At 38.3% G+C, this 17,986-nt stretch overlaps 1 protein-coding gene across 1 annotated transcript in view; it reads right to left on the reverse strand.

Annotated features, from left to right (window-relative positions):
* LOC106748717 (protein enabled homolog) overlaps window positions 1–15,273 on the reverse strand; it is a 46,599-nt gene extending 31,326 nt beyond the window's left edge. Inside the window, exon 1 of the mRNA XM_014627539.1 lies at window positions 14,990–15,273. Coding sequence (XP_014483025.1) covers window positions 14,990–14,994 — 5 coding nt within the window. The 5' untranslated portion in view covers window positions 14,995–15,273. The remainder of the gene's footprint in view (window positions 1–14,989) is intronic.
* Window positions 15,274–17,986: the final 2,713 nt, after the last annotated feature.

The following is a 17,986-nucleotide window of genomic DNA, read 5'->3' on the forward strand; positions in this document are numbered from 1 at the left end:
TATATATATATAATATATATATTATATATATATATATATTTATTATATATATATATATATTTATTTATTTATTTATTTATTTACATATACGAAAACAAATCAATAAATACCCATGTTTGAAGACCGACTTTCCGCAAGATGAGTGCCGCGTTTGCTCACTGCAGAGCAAACGCGAGTTCGTATGCAAACATCAGTCCGTTTGGAGGTTTTTAAGAAAAATCCAACGAATTTCATGCAGTGTTTTGTGACCACGGATGAAACTTGGATTCACCATTACATACCTGAATCAAAAACGCAATTCAAACAATGGATTAAATGAGATAAAATAACTCTGAAAAAGGCGAAGACCGTACCATCAGCTACAAAGGTGATGGCATCAGTTTTTTGGGATGCGGAAGGAATTCATCTAATCGACTACCTTGAGAAAGGAAAACTCGTTATTAGTCAATACTACTACTTTTGAAGAGCATTCTTGGAGAAGTCAAAGTGGGAAAACGTCCCGGCCAAAAAAAAAGTGTTGTTTCACCATGAAGATATATCGGCGCATTCAAGTGTTGCCGCTCAGCAAAAATTGACCGAATTTAACGACGTCTGATACATTTATTCATTAATTTCCTTTCAATTACTTCATTCAGAAGTAATTGAATCCCCTTTCAACACTCATATGATCCTATCCCAGGTAAAAAGATTAAGCTCTTTGATCTAAATAAAGGACCATCAAATGTACGTTTTGTAACGGAGTAAATAGACCCTTCCAAATCTGATTTGCAGACCTGTAAATACGTTTGAGCCTCACGAATGCGCGAGTATGCAGTATCTGTTACGTGCATCCTCTTCCAGGACGTAACAGTATTATTATAATAAATATAAACATTTTGCTAGGACCACGAATGACCCCCTAGCTTTCTTTGCGAAGGTTAAAATGTTTCGTACTATTGTTCAAATGTAGTGTAAAATGCAAAGCAGAAAAATCTTTCGGAAAACGTTAAAAATAACCAAATAGGATCTGCTTATATTTCCCACTTACAAGGGGAATACCAGACATCGTCCTCTTGGATTTCGTCAAACTTAAAATATGTTACAATGTCATACCCCTACTAATGCATGATAAAGCCACTCTATGCGACTCTCTCAAATATTCGCGAGAAAACTGAGTTTGAAGTTTTACGTACCCTATATAAGTCGCAAGTTTTCAACATCTTTCGAGCTCAGAGGTGTAACTGCATGAATAAAGCATATGACTACTACGACAAGAACGCTGCGTGCTATAACCTCGAATCTTGATTTTTGCATACTTTTTTTCAATCCACATTCACAGATTCCCTTAGTCCTATTGTCTGTATCCGGACATGGTGACCTCTCAAGTCGAGACATCCTAATGTGGCATCTCTCCAGGCCGCTATTGAAACAACATTCTTCAATATGGACAAGCCCGGCTTTGCAGAGAGCGTGCAATCGCTTCAGACCCACGAGGCGGTAATTGCGGCAGACGATGGTTCTATTGAGTAATTTTTGTCTATAACGGTTCCACAAATGACACGAAAAAAGGTTTTCATGTAATTTTGTACATTTTATCAATAAACTTTTGTTAATTGTTTAATTATTGTTAATTGTTAATTATTGTTTATTTTGTCCGGATATAGCTGACACATCCTATAGAGCAACGGGACCATGAGGCATTTACAATTCTACCATTTTAATTAATTTTTTTTTTATAACAGTAAGAATATAGGATGTAAAGATACAAGGATATAAGGAAGAAGGAAATATTGAAACATGAAAATGTTTATAGAATGTATAATGTATATCACATCACTCGTATATAGTAACATCAAGAATGTTCCTAACTTTTAAGAATACGACACTGTTCCCCTTTTCCTTAGACAAAATTCAATCAATGAACAGAGAATAGAAAGAAAGATCCGTGCCTACACATCTAGCTCTCTTTCAATACGAAATATCAAAGAAATCTTGCCACATGCTTCGTCCAGGACTATATGTCGATGTCCGTGTATATGCTATGCACGATATTATTTTTCCACATATGCGCCCGTGCAAAAGCTCTTGGTCTGCTTGATGAACAGTGATCGAAGCACGTTCGGCGGATTTCTCAATCGACCACAGCGCACGACCGCTGTATGTAGGCCAGAGACCGGCCTTGCACGTAACAATTGCCGATTCAAGTGTGCTCACGCGAGTTAAATATCACCGCGACTATGCATTTTTATGATGAGCGAATGGACGGACGTTGTAGCGGAGTCAGATACCGAAACGACCTTTCTCACGGTGCACGGATGTTATCGTCCACGTATTCTCGCCACGAGAAGTAATCGTTGCTCCCCTTCCTCCTTCTTTCGAGTGCGACTCATCATGTACTTGTAACGCGCGCTTTCCGGAATCGCGGACTCGTCACGTCCCCGATTGCGCGGATTTTATTGCGCTTTGCTCGGATGTTGAAATTTTTAGAGCATAAAATATACGGCACATTGTGTAGGATCGAAACAACGCCCAGCTCTCTCTCTCTCTCTCTCTCTCTCTCTCTCTCGACAGTAAATCAGGCTATTCGAGAACGCAGTGTATATTACACAAAAGTGGAATAAATGCGTTCCGCAAAGCATTGCGGCGTTAGCTCTTTTCCTCGCAGGTGTTGTGGTTCGCTTCGTAAAAACAGCCGCTTAAATCTCAATCGTGTAGCGCGCGGGCACGCGCATGGCGAAGAGGAGGAGAGGCTGGATCGTACGAAACGCTCAGTGCTTTTTATTTCCAGCAATGATCACGAAATCGTAAACCGTTAACCTTTCACCAAAAGCTGAATAAAATCATACTGGTCGACGTCCTAAAAGTTTCTTGAAGAAGAAGAGTGATTTCCTGTAGATTTTTGGTCGCTGAAAACGATGCTGCTCTCGGAATTTGCATATCATGTCACGTTTTCGAGAAAAATAGAGTTGAAAACCTTAAAAAACGCGTTTTTGGCAATTTTTCAAAAATTTACAGCAAATCACTCTTCTTCTTTAAGAAACTTTTAGGATGCCGATCAGTGTAATCGTCATACTGTAGAAATTATACCAACCTTGGAACTTATGGAAAGTGTATTATGCAACTGGCGATACCTGTTAGCGAACGGTGTGATCATGTTGGTGTCGCTGTCGTGATAATCGCTCGCAAAGCGAATTTTAGCGCGTAAGCAGCATGAGTAACGTGACTTTTTGCGGTATCAATCAAATTCTCAACCAGTTACGAAGGTTTGATTCGCAGTTAAAAATTAGTACATTCGAAGAGGCGAAGTTATAAAGTCGAGTTTGCACGATTCATGATAAAAACGATTTATGAAAAAAAATAATAATAACTTATTATTTATTTTAATTAATTAATTAATTAATTATTTACTACTTACTACGGAAACAAAACCCTCTCGTATATAGGGCGATTCATAAATGCATGTCAATATTTCAAGAGGTAAATGTACACACTAAAATAAGTAACAAACATCATATAAATACATGTTCTACATACTTTAGATTTTGGGGTTATGAATGATTTAAAAAAAATGTTCGAAATGCCTGCCTCGTACGTCACCGCACGTTATTGTACGCTTTAGCACATCTCGACCTTATTTAATGTTTGCAAACAACATCCATCGACATGAATCAGACAGAATTTCAAGCAGTTAGTATTTTATTCTCGCGAGTTCATTACTGTTCTAAATACTGTTCTGAAAGCGGCGAAATGACGATATACATTTATGCTGAAATGGCAGAATGCATTTGATATGGCTGGCTAACAAAAATGAATGTGAAGCACGTCGATTGTACCAAGAACGCTTTCCGCAACGCAGAATTCCAGATCGTAGATAGTTTTCTTTCATTGACAGACGGCTTCGAGAAAGTGATACATTGAAATTTCGAGCATATGATCGCGAGTGACCAAGAAGAATATGTACGCCTCAGATCAAAGAAGAAATCCTTGAAGAAGTCGCGGCATCTCCATCGATAAGCACAAGAAGAATAGCCGCGGCTCATAATATTTCTCAATCCACAGCGTGGCGAATGCTAACACAGCAGCTTTATCCATATCAACACCTTCAACAGGCAGATCACATTTTAAGAAGAACATTTTGCGAATGGTTACTGAGACAACATGTTGAGAACCTTGCTTTCCTATGTTTCACTTTATTTACTGACGAGGCAGGATTCACCAGAAATAATCAGAAGATAATCCACACGCAACCCTGGTCAAGACACGAACAACAATTTTTTGTCAATGTATAGGGAGGAGTTATGGGAGACAATCTTTGAAAGCCATACTTACTTTCTTCTAACACGATTAAATGGACCTTTTTATCTTGATTTTTTACGGAACGTCATTCAGGAACTACTGTATGATATACATCTGGGTATCAGGCAAAACTTGTGGTTCATGCACGATGGTGCTCCGCCTCATTTTTTTCTTGAGGTGGAAAAACAACGCTTAACTACGCTTAACAACGCTTCCTAAACAACGCTTTCGCAAACTGATAAATAGGGCGAAGTGGACCTATCACATGGCCACCACGATCTCCTGATTTCAATCCATTAGATTTTTATTTTTGGGTCCATTTAAAATTTATTGTGTATTCAACGCCAGTAAACAATGTGGACGATCTGCGAGAAAGGATACAAAATGGATTTGAGACTGTTCGAAGAATACCTAATATTTTCGAGCGAGCGCGGAACTCAATGCTAAGGCGTGCAGTAGCGTGTGTTGACGCACGAGGCAGGCATTTCAAACATTTTCTTTAATCATTCATAATTCGAAAACTAAGATATATAGGACATATATTCATATGACGTTTTTTACTTATTTTAATGTGTACATTTATCCCTTAAAATATTCACATTCATTTATGAATCACCCTGTATATGTAGCGAGACGGAAGTTGTAAACTTAAAAAAAAAACCAAGCAAATTACAAAAAACATTATGAAGCGAATTAGATGATTAAAAAAAAGAGCACGAGTTAACAACAGCATCTAAAAGCATTTGAAGAATCGTTAAGTAAGCTTATGGATCCTAAGTAAGAGAAACCGGGGCATTGCCGGACACTTTTTTTGAAGGTCTGTGAAAATTAATGATTTTTGAGACATTGAAAAATTATGATGTAATATTATCGAGAAATTGTTATGGCATCAGTAGTCATTATAAACCAACTTTTTTTTACGTATTCACAATGACTTGTCTTGATGTGTATGAATGACCCATTGTGTTCCATCTTTGGAACATTGTGGATCAGTAAATGGGGCATAATAGGACACTGAAATATTTTTCGTCCTAGAATAATTAACTTTTATCAAGACTTTTAACATCAAATCTTATGATATATTTTGTGTACCTTATAAAATATTGGAAACAAAACAATATTGCACACTCGTGCGACAAGAAAAAAATATGACCGATTGACTAATGCAAATAGTCGAGAACTAAAATTCCAATTTTTTGTACTTCTTCGCTTAGAATTACAAAAAATGGTCATTATGGTTAGTAAAAATTATTATAACAAAAATTACAAAAAAATGAAAAAAAACAATATATATTGTTCAACAAAAATTTTAATAATAAACATTAAAATGCAACATATTTTGAAGTTTCTTAATGCAATTAACAGTTGATCGGAGCAATATTAGTTCAACATCCTTTACGAGTACACAAGTAAGATCAGGAACATTCGGCAGTAAAAATTTGTTCTGCATCTTTTCATTTTGCTACGAAAAGCTTACCTCTATGTTTTCGATATTGTCAATATTAAAAAATGAAAAATATTAACAAAAAATCCATTCATGAACTATCACCGGGATATTATGGGAGAGTCCGAGCCATATCCCACAGTATCTCAGAATATACGCTTAGTAATGTTGGTGGTCTTTCGTGATCTAACCTCATTTTGAAAGATTACCAAAATCACATGGAATTGGCAATAAAAATTCCTCCAATACATAAAAAATATTTAACACTTAAGAATGTAACCAATTAGGCAACAAAAATAAAATAAATTATTACACTCAAAAAAGAGTTTACCTGATTTTTTAATTTCCCCCAACTTTCGGGGCTTGCGATACGACGTGAGCGAGACGGAGCAGCACTGCCTTCTAGAAAACAATTAGAAGGATCGTGTATTTTTGTTCTTCAAATTCGCAATAAATGTGAAATTCTTTCAAATAGGCAAACTCAAAAATAACTCACAATGCCTTGTGACTCATAGTGCCCCGCTTTCTCTCACTTGTTCAACGCACAATTCACGCACAGTTAAATCTGTCACATGTGATGCGATGAAATTCCAACATAAAAAACTACATGAACGAAATGCTTTGAAACTTATAAAATCTAAATGTTCTAAAAAGTTCAAGATACAAGGTATAATAATGTGTTAGATTAAGTGCAGAAAATAAATCGGAAAATGTCTATCTTTCTTATATTTATTTTATATTAAAGATAATAAATAATCTGCGACAATAAAATATTAAACAACGCTAATAATATAACCAAACGCATTTGCAAGCAAAAACTGCCACTTAAACTCTCCAACTACTGTACAATAGATGCAGTTCATGTACTGTCCGACAGGATTTAGTACTTTACAGTCGAAAAACATGGATATATCGGATCATCATATCTATGTCAGTTTTGGTATTTTTTTTCAACGTTTCCAACATGTCTGTCTAGTTAAGCACATCTCTTCTTCACCTAATGCTTTAGTTTTAAAGGCTTAAAAAACCGATTCTTTTCTATTTTCCGTGATTTTTTTTCGTTTCTTTCTGAAGATAAATGAAAACATTGGAAAAATTCGTTTCCTCTGTTTTACAACCGATTGTTTTCGGTTTCTTTCCGAAGAAAAATTGAAAAAATCGGTCTTCTTAAAATTGTTTAAATATACCTAATGTAAAATAATTAGTAAAAATATATAATCATGCGTTATTCGCAAATGAAACGCAACAATCTTGCGCTTTATTCGTTAGAACAGAAAATACAATTTTTAATCGGAGATGTGAGGGGAAGGAGTGTTAGATAGACAATCAGTTAGTTTCCTATCTACAAATAACAAGCTATATTCAGTAAAACAAATATATAAGAATTATGCGCTAATCATACGCTCTTACATCTAGGTCCATTCAATTTCAATTTTTGGGCAACAAGCATTAAGGGGTTTTTCTCAGTGACAACTATTTCATCTGATAAACTGGAAAAGCTTGAGATATTATTACGATTTATGCGTTCTTAAATATACAAAAATAATATCGAGAGGAGATTTCAAGTGATAATTTCAGGTAGTTTCGAAGAAAAACCTTCATATGTTTAAGAATGCACAAATCATAATATTCCGTAATCATAATACCCATTTTTTGCATCAGATAGAGGAGGTGCGAGTTAGGCGAATGTGTTTCCGAAAAGAAAGACTCGCACGATATGTCGACTGTTCGCATGAAATTACCGACGATTCCCAGCGCGTCACATTTTTATCATCAGCCTCGCTGTGTCGAGTCGCGCGCGCAGCGCAAGAACAAAAGTATTCCGCGCGCGGAAGGAGGAAGCGGTGACGAGTGAAACGACAATACACGATGAGGAATTGGATATTGAATTTATTCTCTATGCCGTGAGCGCGCATTACGGTTCGCTTTCATACGGTCGGTATGCGCGAGGGGCCCGTCGTCGACAGTGACGATGATTCGCTCGTGGCAACTCCATTAATTCCAGCCGCGACGGACTTCCGCGCCAACGCCGCCGCGGTAACATATCTCTCTTCTATCGAAAGAAATTCGGAGTAAGAGAGGATCTCCTGTCAGTCACAATGATGCGTCTTCAACGAAACTTCATTTATCACGATAATCTGAGCGACGATTGGTCGCCAATTGGTCAACTAGCCAGCTACAATAACAAATTTATATGAGCACTTCGGGCGTCGCCTCGTGGATTATTTCAAGCCTTCAAATTTGGGCGTCACCGCGACGATAACCCTTCTGAAATTCCGGCCCCTTTGCGAAGATATCACGCCGCCTTGAAATGTTCCTTGCAGCATCGCCGCCGAGAAAGAGACGGTTTAATTTCACGTATTGTAAAATTAGCATTTTAAATGATTATCGTCGCGAAATATGTATTTTACAGCGGGACCGAGTTCATCTGCATTCATTTGTGTCGCGTTGTGTTGACGTAAATAAAAAAATGGAGAGAGAGAAGGAGGGAGGGAGGGGAAAGGGGGGAGAGGGAGGGGGAAAGAGAAAGAGAGAGAGAATAAAGTTTAATTAAACTCTGGGGTAGCCCCTTTAGGTATGCAAGTGTATTATATTATTTGTGCTATTAGAAACAAAAAATTGTGGACGCTAAGATATCCCGCCAGTCTATTCGGAATCTCATTGACAAAAGAAATAAAACAGAATGCAAACGGTATATTCTACGACGCAGTAGTATTTTAATATCAATGTATGAATATCTTTACGTGCACAAACAAAAGAAAATTATTTTCATTATATAAACAAAACGAATAAATATAATACAGGAATCATGAGATATGTGTTAAGAGATACCAGGTGTAGAAGTATGAAACCGGAAATTTTTTGTAAAAATTACATGTCTGTTGTTTGAAAATGATAAAAAATATTTTATTCAAAATAATGTCCATTGCTATTTATACATTTTTCCCACCTCTCCGGCAGTTTATGAATGCCACGCCAAAAAAACATTTCTTCTTTTGAAGCGAACCAGCTATTGAGCCATTTTCGTACATTTTCATACGAATTGAAGCGTTGTTCAGCGAGAGCGTGTCCCATTGATGCGAATAGATGATAATCGGACGGAGCCAAGTTTGGAGAATAAGCCGCATGCGATAGTATTTCCCAACTGAACGCCTCGATCGTTTCCCTGACCCGTTTTGCTGTGTGTGATGGGGCATTATCATGGAGCAAAATGACTTTGTGTTGCCTTTTTCCATATTCCGGTCGTTTTTCACGCAATTTAAATCGATCATTTGCTGTTGGTAGCGATCAGTGTTAACGGTTTCACCAGGTTTTAGCAGCTCATAATAGATTACACCCTTCTGATCCCACCAAACACAGAGCATTGTCTTCTTTCCAAAGCGATTGCAGTGGATGTCGATGGTTCGCCTGGATTCACCCATGATTTCTGACGCTTAGGATTCTCAAAATATATCCATTTTTCATCACCTGTCATGATACGATGGACTTTCTTTTGTATCTGTCGAGCAGCATTTCACAAGTGGTTTTTCGATTTTCTTGCTGTCTTTCATTCAGTTCATGCGGAACCCATTTTCTCACTTTCTGAATCATGGCTTTCAAACGAATTGAGACAGCTTTCTGCGTCACATTCAATTCATCCGCGAGTTCTTGTTGAGTTTGAGTATTATCTTCATCCAATAAGGCTTGCAATTCGTTGTCTGCGAACTTTTTCGGTGGTTTCCCACGCTCTTCGTTTCTCACGTCAAAATCACCACTTTTGAATGTTTTGAACCACTCGAAACACTGTGTTTTACCAAGAGCATGTTCACCGTAAGCTTCGACAAGCATTCGATTCTGCAGCAGTTTCCTTCAAATGATAACAAAAAACCAATGCTGTCCGCAAATCGTAGTTCGTAGGCACAAAATTCGACATGTTTAAGGTTATAGAAAAATATACCGGTGTATGGAACTTGGGTTGTTGTGTGTTGAAAATCTTCGTCAGCTGTTAGAGGGAGATGATGGCGCTGCAAAAGCGGTCTTACGGTCCCTGAACTGATGGCTAGCACCATCTATAGAGAAATTCCGGTTTCATATTTCTACACCTGGTATAGAAATACAATAAGACCAATAGTAACCTATGGATGCGAAACATGGACCATGAGCAGGAAGTGTGAGGAGGAGTTAACAAGTTTTTAGTGCGGATATTGAGCAAGGTCTATGGTCCAGTGCAGGAAAATGATGGAAGCTGGAGAATACGTATGAACCATGAGCTCTGTGCACTGATTAACAATGAGGATATAGTAAAATATGTCAAGGCGCAAAAAATAAGGTGGCTGGGGCATGTGTACAGGATGGAAAGGGGCAGAACCGTCAAGGCTATGACTGAGTGGAAACTTGCGAGGAATAGACCGAGGGGAAGACCGAGAAGAAGATGGCTGTAAGGCGTGGAGGGGGACCTGAGAACAATAGGAATCCGGAGATAGAGGAGATGGAGTCGCTGATAGGGAGGACTGGCGTGAAATCGTTGAGCAAGCCAAAACCCACGAAGGGTTGTAGTGCTGGAGGAAGAAGAAGAAGAGGTTTCTTAATTGTACTTCAATATTTCACGTCATGAGCACATGGACACTTTCTTATTATATCATATGATATTTTTATATCTTTTTAACATAATGCTGTTTGCCCACCACGCAATGATAGACGAGGATTGTTCACAAACATTCGTAAGATCAGTTTATTCTTGTTTTCCGTCGTCTTCTGCACAGAGCCACGTTCTGACAGATCACCGACCGGTTTTTTAGCGTTTCAGTAGCGTTCCACCCATTTATTCACATATACCTTAGACTTTTTCATATACTTAGCAACTACTTCACGCAATATTTTCTGGTCTTTCGGATGTGTTCAAAGAAATATGGCTTCGTATCACGATGCGTATGCAGCACTCACAGCGAAATATGTCCTTCTGTCACTAACAAACGACAAAGAACAACGACAACCGACAAACAACAAAGAACGAGGTTTCTTTACAAAGCATCTTAGGAGAAGGCACTCTCTACTTGCTTCCATTTGGAATTCCCTGTCTAACATTTTACAAATAAAAATTTCGTCGAATTCACCCTTTTTTCAAACAGACCGTAATTTGTAACATGTAACGACGTTAAAAGTTATGCGTTATTTCCAAATTCTGATTAAAAGTATGCTGTATATGTTATATAAATGCAATTATGTATATACATATATTTATAATAATATTTATATAATCATGTTAATATCTTTCTAAATAAGATTTCTAAATAAAAAATAAATATTTTAAAAGAAATTTTTTTATTTGTAAAATAAATAATATTTTGTACATTATGTGACATATAATACAATAATAATTTATAATTACTCAATCTCGGATCACATCTCACCCTGAAGAAGTAAACTGAATGTTCACGAAACATCAGAAAAAAATTTATAATGGCCGCGGCGCTAATTCGGAAGGCAAATCAAGAATATATGATTACTTGATAAATGCCAATCTCGGGTCGCACTTCACCCCGAAGAAGTGAACTGTTAACGAATGTGCACGAAGCATCACACAACAAAAACAAATCTATGAAGGAGCGCAGCATTAACTTGAAACGCCAAATCAAATATTTATAAATGCTAATCGCTGAGATTGAAACAAAATGCAAAAATAATCACTGATTTAGGTGATCACTCGTGAACCTATTCCTTCCTTCAGTCATTACTTTGCCTACTTTAGAAAACAACTTTTCGGAAAGAACAGAAGTCGCAATTAATTATTGTTGCTAAATTGCTAAAATTTTTAGACGAGCCATCAGGGAATAGACAAATCGGGAAAAATAATCGCCATTACGGGCGATCAACATAGACGTGTCGAAGTTTAATATTCAAGGCTATCGATACGGAAATATCGAATGACAAAATATTGATATAAAATGCTGATATTTTAGCAATATAACATCGATATTTGAAGTATCGATACTGTGTATCTAACTCGCGATACTTGGCCGCGGCAACGTCACTCGATATATATATGGTTGCCAGGTACAACACTCGAGACGGCTGGATTTTTCTCTCCGGAGATCGAGCTTGGACAGAAGAGGAAAAGGAAGAAGAAGAAAACGAAAAGCACGCGCCGCCGACGAGCGCAAGTCAACGTATGCCCGCGGCTCATTAAAGTTGGACGCGAGAATTCGCTCCCCGGAGCAATATTCAAGCAAAACGCGCTCATGTACAGACACGGTAGGTCTCGTTTTGCGAGAGGGATATATATTTTCAATCTCCGCATTTTTCAAGCATCATGCCGACCTTCGTCGACGATTGCGCTGTTGCGTTGGTGTAATATGCAATTCGCTTGAGCGAACGAGATGAACACGAAGAATCCGCAGAATCGGTCAAAGCTCATTACATCGAACAATTAGTCGACGCGTCTTTGTTTAATACACCGATTGCCGCGTTGATCTCCGCGTTGATTGCACAAAGGCTCGGCCGACATGTGCCGAAGATATGATAAATAAGCGGGATTTGAGATAACTTTACTCGTGTGTTCCTTACTTCGTTTCATCGATTCCCTCTGTCGCGCGAAAATAATTCAGCGGGACGGCAAATTTTATGCCATCGTAGCTAATAAATATACAAGATGTTTTTTAAATACTGTTCAATTAAATACCGCTCAATGTTTTAAGAATTGATTTTTGAGATTATTTCACAAATAAAAGAGTAAATTCATAATATATGTTAATTTCTTCATCAAATTTTCACAAAATATGTTGACCCTCTAAATTATTCTTCTTCATGCGGCCGTGGAAATTTTATTCAAATGCAATTAATTATTCAATCATTGAGATATATTCGGGCTAAAAAATGTTATTCAGGATGATAAGAGTTACGAATAATTATTTCTATGGGTGGATATTTATTCAACTTATGTGAAGATGGCATTCAACTTTGGAAAAAATAAAAACACATAATATAGCTCGACTGTTCTTCGTTTGTACCAGTTTGTATCATTTTCGTTTTCATTTATACCTTAAAGGACTTTTACCCAGGACTTTTACCCAGAAGATACAAGCGAGTAAAAAAATAGCCAACGCCAGACTGAAGAACTTATTAAATTTTACTTATGCTATTATTGAAAGAACATCGTTCGTATTCCTCTTTCGCTTCTGTTTGTACCTCAAAGGGCTTGAAGATACAGTATTTTTCATTTAGGCCTAAATGTTAACTTTGCCAATCTTTAAGATATCTCCGAGCCTTTTAAGGTACAAAAGAAAATGAAAGAAGTGCAAATGATGTTTTTTCGAATGCCGTTCACTGCTTTGAGATATCTTCAAAATGAGCCAAATCAGCATTTAGGCCTAAATGAAAAATGCTATATCTCCGAACCCTTTGAAATACAAACAAAAACAAAAGATACAAATAGGTACAATGTCATTTCCAATGCAGTTTGCCATTCTTCGATATCTTGCAAATTAACCAAGTTTGAGAGAATAACTTTCTTGTTGTTGCGCCAACAGAACAAGAAATTCACATCATCGCATGATGTAATAATTCGTCAAAAATGCAGAACATTCACTCCGTAAATGTAACGAAAAACATTGGTGAGTGGCTATTATCGATTGTCTCAAAAGTCGTATGTGACAATCGTGAAGGTAAATCCGGGTAGTATTGTAGTGCGCCGGTCACCGCAGATCACCATAGAACGTATCAATTTTGACCGACGATTTGTTCACGGAAAAGACGATCGGCGAGAAAGTGATAAGGAAAGACGAACGTGATATCGGCAGCCACGAACGAGAGAGATAAAACGTAATGTAGGCTGCGTTCGAAAACCATACTGAGAGTAAAGTGACATTTCATTTACCAATCAGGACAAAAAGAATTAAGATTTCTTTATCATGATTGGTCAATTCCACACTATCCACAGTGTGTGTTTCTGAGCGCAGCTTTACAATGGGTGGTAGGAATAAGTTCGTAAGAAGTGAGAATAAGAAACTGACCAATCATATTCGAACATGAGGAGAATAATCGACTGTGATTGGTTAATTGCTTGCTCTTATTTCTTATAACATACTCCTACTGCCTATTGTAGACCATGTTTGAGGATAAGGTCGAGGCCGAGAAACGACTGAAACGCGCGTGACTGTAACAATACACACGTTTCCTCGCGCCTCACGACAGAACTCATTCCTTCGGCGCGCTCGTTCGCTCACGAAAAACGTGTAATATTCACAAGAACAGTACGAACAGTGAGGGAACGAGTCGGCGGAACCATCGTCGAGGGACGAAGGCCTCGGGGTTGAAAGACGCACGGCAGATGCACATAAGATGCGACCGCCCGACATGCACAAGGCAGAAGGGCGGAAGAGAGGCGAGAGAGAGAGAGAGAGAGAAAGAGAAAGCGACGAGGAGCGGACGAATGACCGGATAGACGGACGGACGGACGAATGGATGAGGGAACGAGTGAATAAATGAATGAGCAGAGCGGAAGGACCAAAAGAAGAACACAAGCGCAGGATTGTCCGTTGTCCCCGATGCAACTTCGCGAAGGTTCAAAGGCTTTTTCCGAAGGGGCGCGAACACAAATGTAAATTTTCGAAACCATAAGACAAGCGAAAATAGCTCGTCATCCCTCGTCGTCGTCGCCAGAAATCGTGTTGCAAAAAATCGTTATGCAGTCTCCTCAAAGACGGACGGAAAACGGATAGTGTTGCCTCGGGAGGCGAATCGGGATTCAAGGAGCGAATCCAGAGGAGACGGTCCGCCCTCACCTCCGCCGGCGAGGTATGATCGATATCGTCGGGCGATCCTCTCTTCCTCGTTCGAGTATGCCGCCGTCGGGAGTGCATACGATACATTCTCGGACAATCGGAGGAACTGTGCGGCGGCGGTAAAATGTCTCAATTGTCGGACGAGATGATGGCGATGATGACGATGATATCGAAGCAACGAAGACAAGGAAAATCACCAAGTCGACGAGGACGACGAAATCGTCGGCCGGTATTGACCGACACAACATACGATGACGGCATAACTAATTCAGTATCCGGCGGAAAGTCGGGGTAGAGGAGTGAAATTGACGAAGTCACGAAATCGGAGGAAATCGTGAGGAAAATGAGACAAAAGAGAGAGAAAGAGAGAAGTTCATGGCTCTATCCTGTCAGTCGCGATTCGCTCGGTCGTTCGGTCCATCGACTTCGCGTCTGGGATGCTCTCTCTCTCTCTCCCTCTCTCTTGGTCGGTCGGTCTGTCGCTGCGTATACATACATTTGTGTTACTCACTTCATGTTTGTCTGGCCGGTGAGCGTGTGCTATGCCCTCATGCAAGCCGTATTCCTGCTCCTGCACAGTATATCACCGAGCCCATGAAAACACGCGAGATTCGGACAGGACTTGCGATAATTCGACATATATATATAAATAAGGAAACGAGCACTTTGCGCGCGCGGTACTAACACCACCGTGACACCCGACCGCTGCACATCTGGCCGGCCATATTGCCGACTACGAATTCCTACTCCCTACTACCGCCCATTGCGCGACGTACGCGTCCTCACTGTGTGCGATGTGCACGCGCGATCCTGACGCAAGACGACTGCGCAATCGCAACGCGCGGCTGTCAGCCCGGCCACTACGCTCAGCGCTCTCTCTCTCCTTCGGGTTCGTTCGTATGTGCATATGACAAAAAGTACTTTCCAGGAAGAAATACAATGTTACACAAAGTTATTATATTGGCTATATATTAGTAGTAAGTAAAGTAATTTAGATAATATATAGCCAATAAAATAGCTTCATGCTCACACTGGATGCGTTCTCTTATTCACAACACATGCAGCCCGTTGCATCCGATTCATAATTTTGCCGTTCTTTGTATCTAGTTGCGCACAGAAACTGGTGGACTGCGTTAATCTTGACCGTTCTTTAATTCAAATTGCAAGCAGAACTGCTCCATTTTTTTACATCTTTTAGCATCCCAATCTAAAGCTAGCGGCACATACTGCTTGTTTTCGTGCTGAATTGCTTGCTGGATAGAAATACTGCATTCTGATTGGTGCATTTCCAAAAATGAATGACAATTCACCAATCAAAACGCAGTATTTCCATCCAACAAGCAATCCAACATGAAAATAAGCATCGTGTCCTGCTGGCTTTAAATGACTGCCGACAGATTGAAGCCTGATCGAATGCAGAAACCTCGAGTATGAACTTGACTCCGATGTACAGAAAATAACGCGTTAGATGCAGCTTAATATAAAAAACTTTTAGGCCGTCCACAACAATAACTGAGAAGAAGAAAAAGAAACTCGTTCGATGAATTAAAAAGTGAGACAATCTTAATTAATTGATGTAATACGTTCAATAAATGTATTTAAATATTTACTAATAATATCTAGATATTATAATGATTGTTGTAAGAACTAATTGGAAACATTACTTTATTAATCAAGTTGAATATGCATAGATGAATACTGCAAATATAAGAGCAATAGGAGGTTTCTTTGCGATAACTATATCTCAAATAGTTTTTGAAGACTGTTCAACCTCTAATAATAAATGCGAGGAATTTTTATCAACATTAGTTGTAAATTAACATGAGGAACATTTATTATTAAAAATTTTTATATAGTTAACAAATGCCAAATGTTTCGTACCATTTATATAATACGAAATCTCTAACAACTGGCCATGTTTCATTCCTAAAGTCAATTTCAATTAACGACATTTATTAAATATATATTATTATTTGGTATTACTTTTGGTAGAATAAAACAAATATTTATAATTACCTTATGGCTTCTGTCCATAGGACACAGAAACGCTTGCCGTCCGAGCGGTAGCCAATCAATATACAGTTTTTCGGTAAGAACTAGAAGTTTATTAGCTATCGTGCAAACTTCCCCAGCATGGCAAGCGTTGTCACGTCTTGTGGGCAGAAGCCATTACGCTCATTCAATAATACTGAAGGATTAATTATTAAGGATTATTATAAGGATTGAATATTGAGGTCCAATTTCGAACATATGACGATCTGATAGACAATAAGAAAATGTGTTTTCTAGGAACATTATTGTTCCTAGCTAGTAACTTTAAAAAGTGAAATCTTAATACATCCGCGAGATGCATTCAGCTGCATCTGTCGCGAATAAAAGAATGCATCCACTGTGCAAAGCCCGTATCAAATTATGGATTGAAGATAGTAATTGAAATGACTTGGCCAATAAGTGCAAAGTTAACTGAACACAAATAATATAGATATAACATGCATCTTCGAAACCCGATTTACAAATAAGAATTACTTTAAAATTCACAATTACTCACTCTACCACACAATGCACCCGAATGGGACAGCACAAAGTTCTGCAATTATAATTAAAAATAACATCAGACACCACATGGTAGATGGTTTTTGCGAAGAGTACCTCCAAGCCACGAACGTAGTGATTGAGGATTGGGTCGGCGAAATAACTATTTCCGTCATATATAGTCCATCCAACATGCAATAAAAGCGAAACAGTATGTAACATTTTTCCATACACTTGGAAAACGATTCATCGCTGCCGACGATTATAATGCCAAAAAAATTATGGAGATCTAAAATGACACTAACAAAGGAGAGAGAATTCGGTAAAGCGATAAACGCACTGAAACTGGAAGTGATATCTACTGGTGAGCCTAAGTATTGGCCATCGGATCCAAAGAAGATCCTAGATTTGTTGAACTTCGGTATCCTTAAGGGAATTTCAAAACTTTATTTTCACACAAAATCATGTTTCAAATTATCGTCAGACCACTTACCTGTTATAATAAAACTAAATAGTAATGTAAGAAAAAAAACCGTGCAAATTACACAACAAGAGAACTGATTGGTTTCTCTTTCAGAATGAATCTCACTCAATCTGAAAGTTTCTATAAGTCTTAAAACAGAAGAAGATGTATCTAACGTAGTGAACCATTTTAATGAATGCATTCAACAAGCTGCAAGGAAAGCCACTCCAAATCCCTGTGATAATAGTAATAAAACCATTAAACCTTCCATGATAAGAGAAATGCTGGCCGAAAAACGAAAAATTCGAAAAACAATGACAAATAACCAGAGGTCCCAGACTAAAGACTAAATTAAATAGAGCCATTAAGGATCTTAAAAAGTTATTCTACGAAACAAAAAACCGGAGAACCCAGGACTACCTGAATAATCTTAACCCCTCTGAGGCAACAGAATACTCATTATGGAAAGCAACCAAAAAATTAAAACAGCCGATATGCTCTTTCCCCCTATAA

This window comes from Dinoponera quadriceps, unplaced genomic scaffold (assembly GCF_001313825.1).
Source record: "Dinoponera quadriceps isolate SergipeBrazil2010 unplaced genomic scaffold, ASM131382v1 scaffold3139, whole genome shotgun sequence".
Classification (NCBI taxonomy): Eukaryota; Metazoa; Arthropoda; class Insecta; order Hymenoptera; family Formicidae; genus Dinoponera; species Dinoponera quadriceps.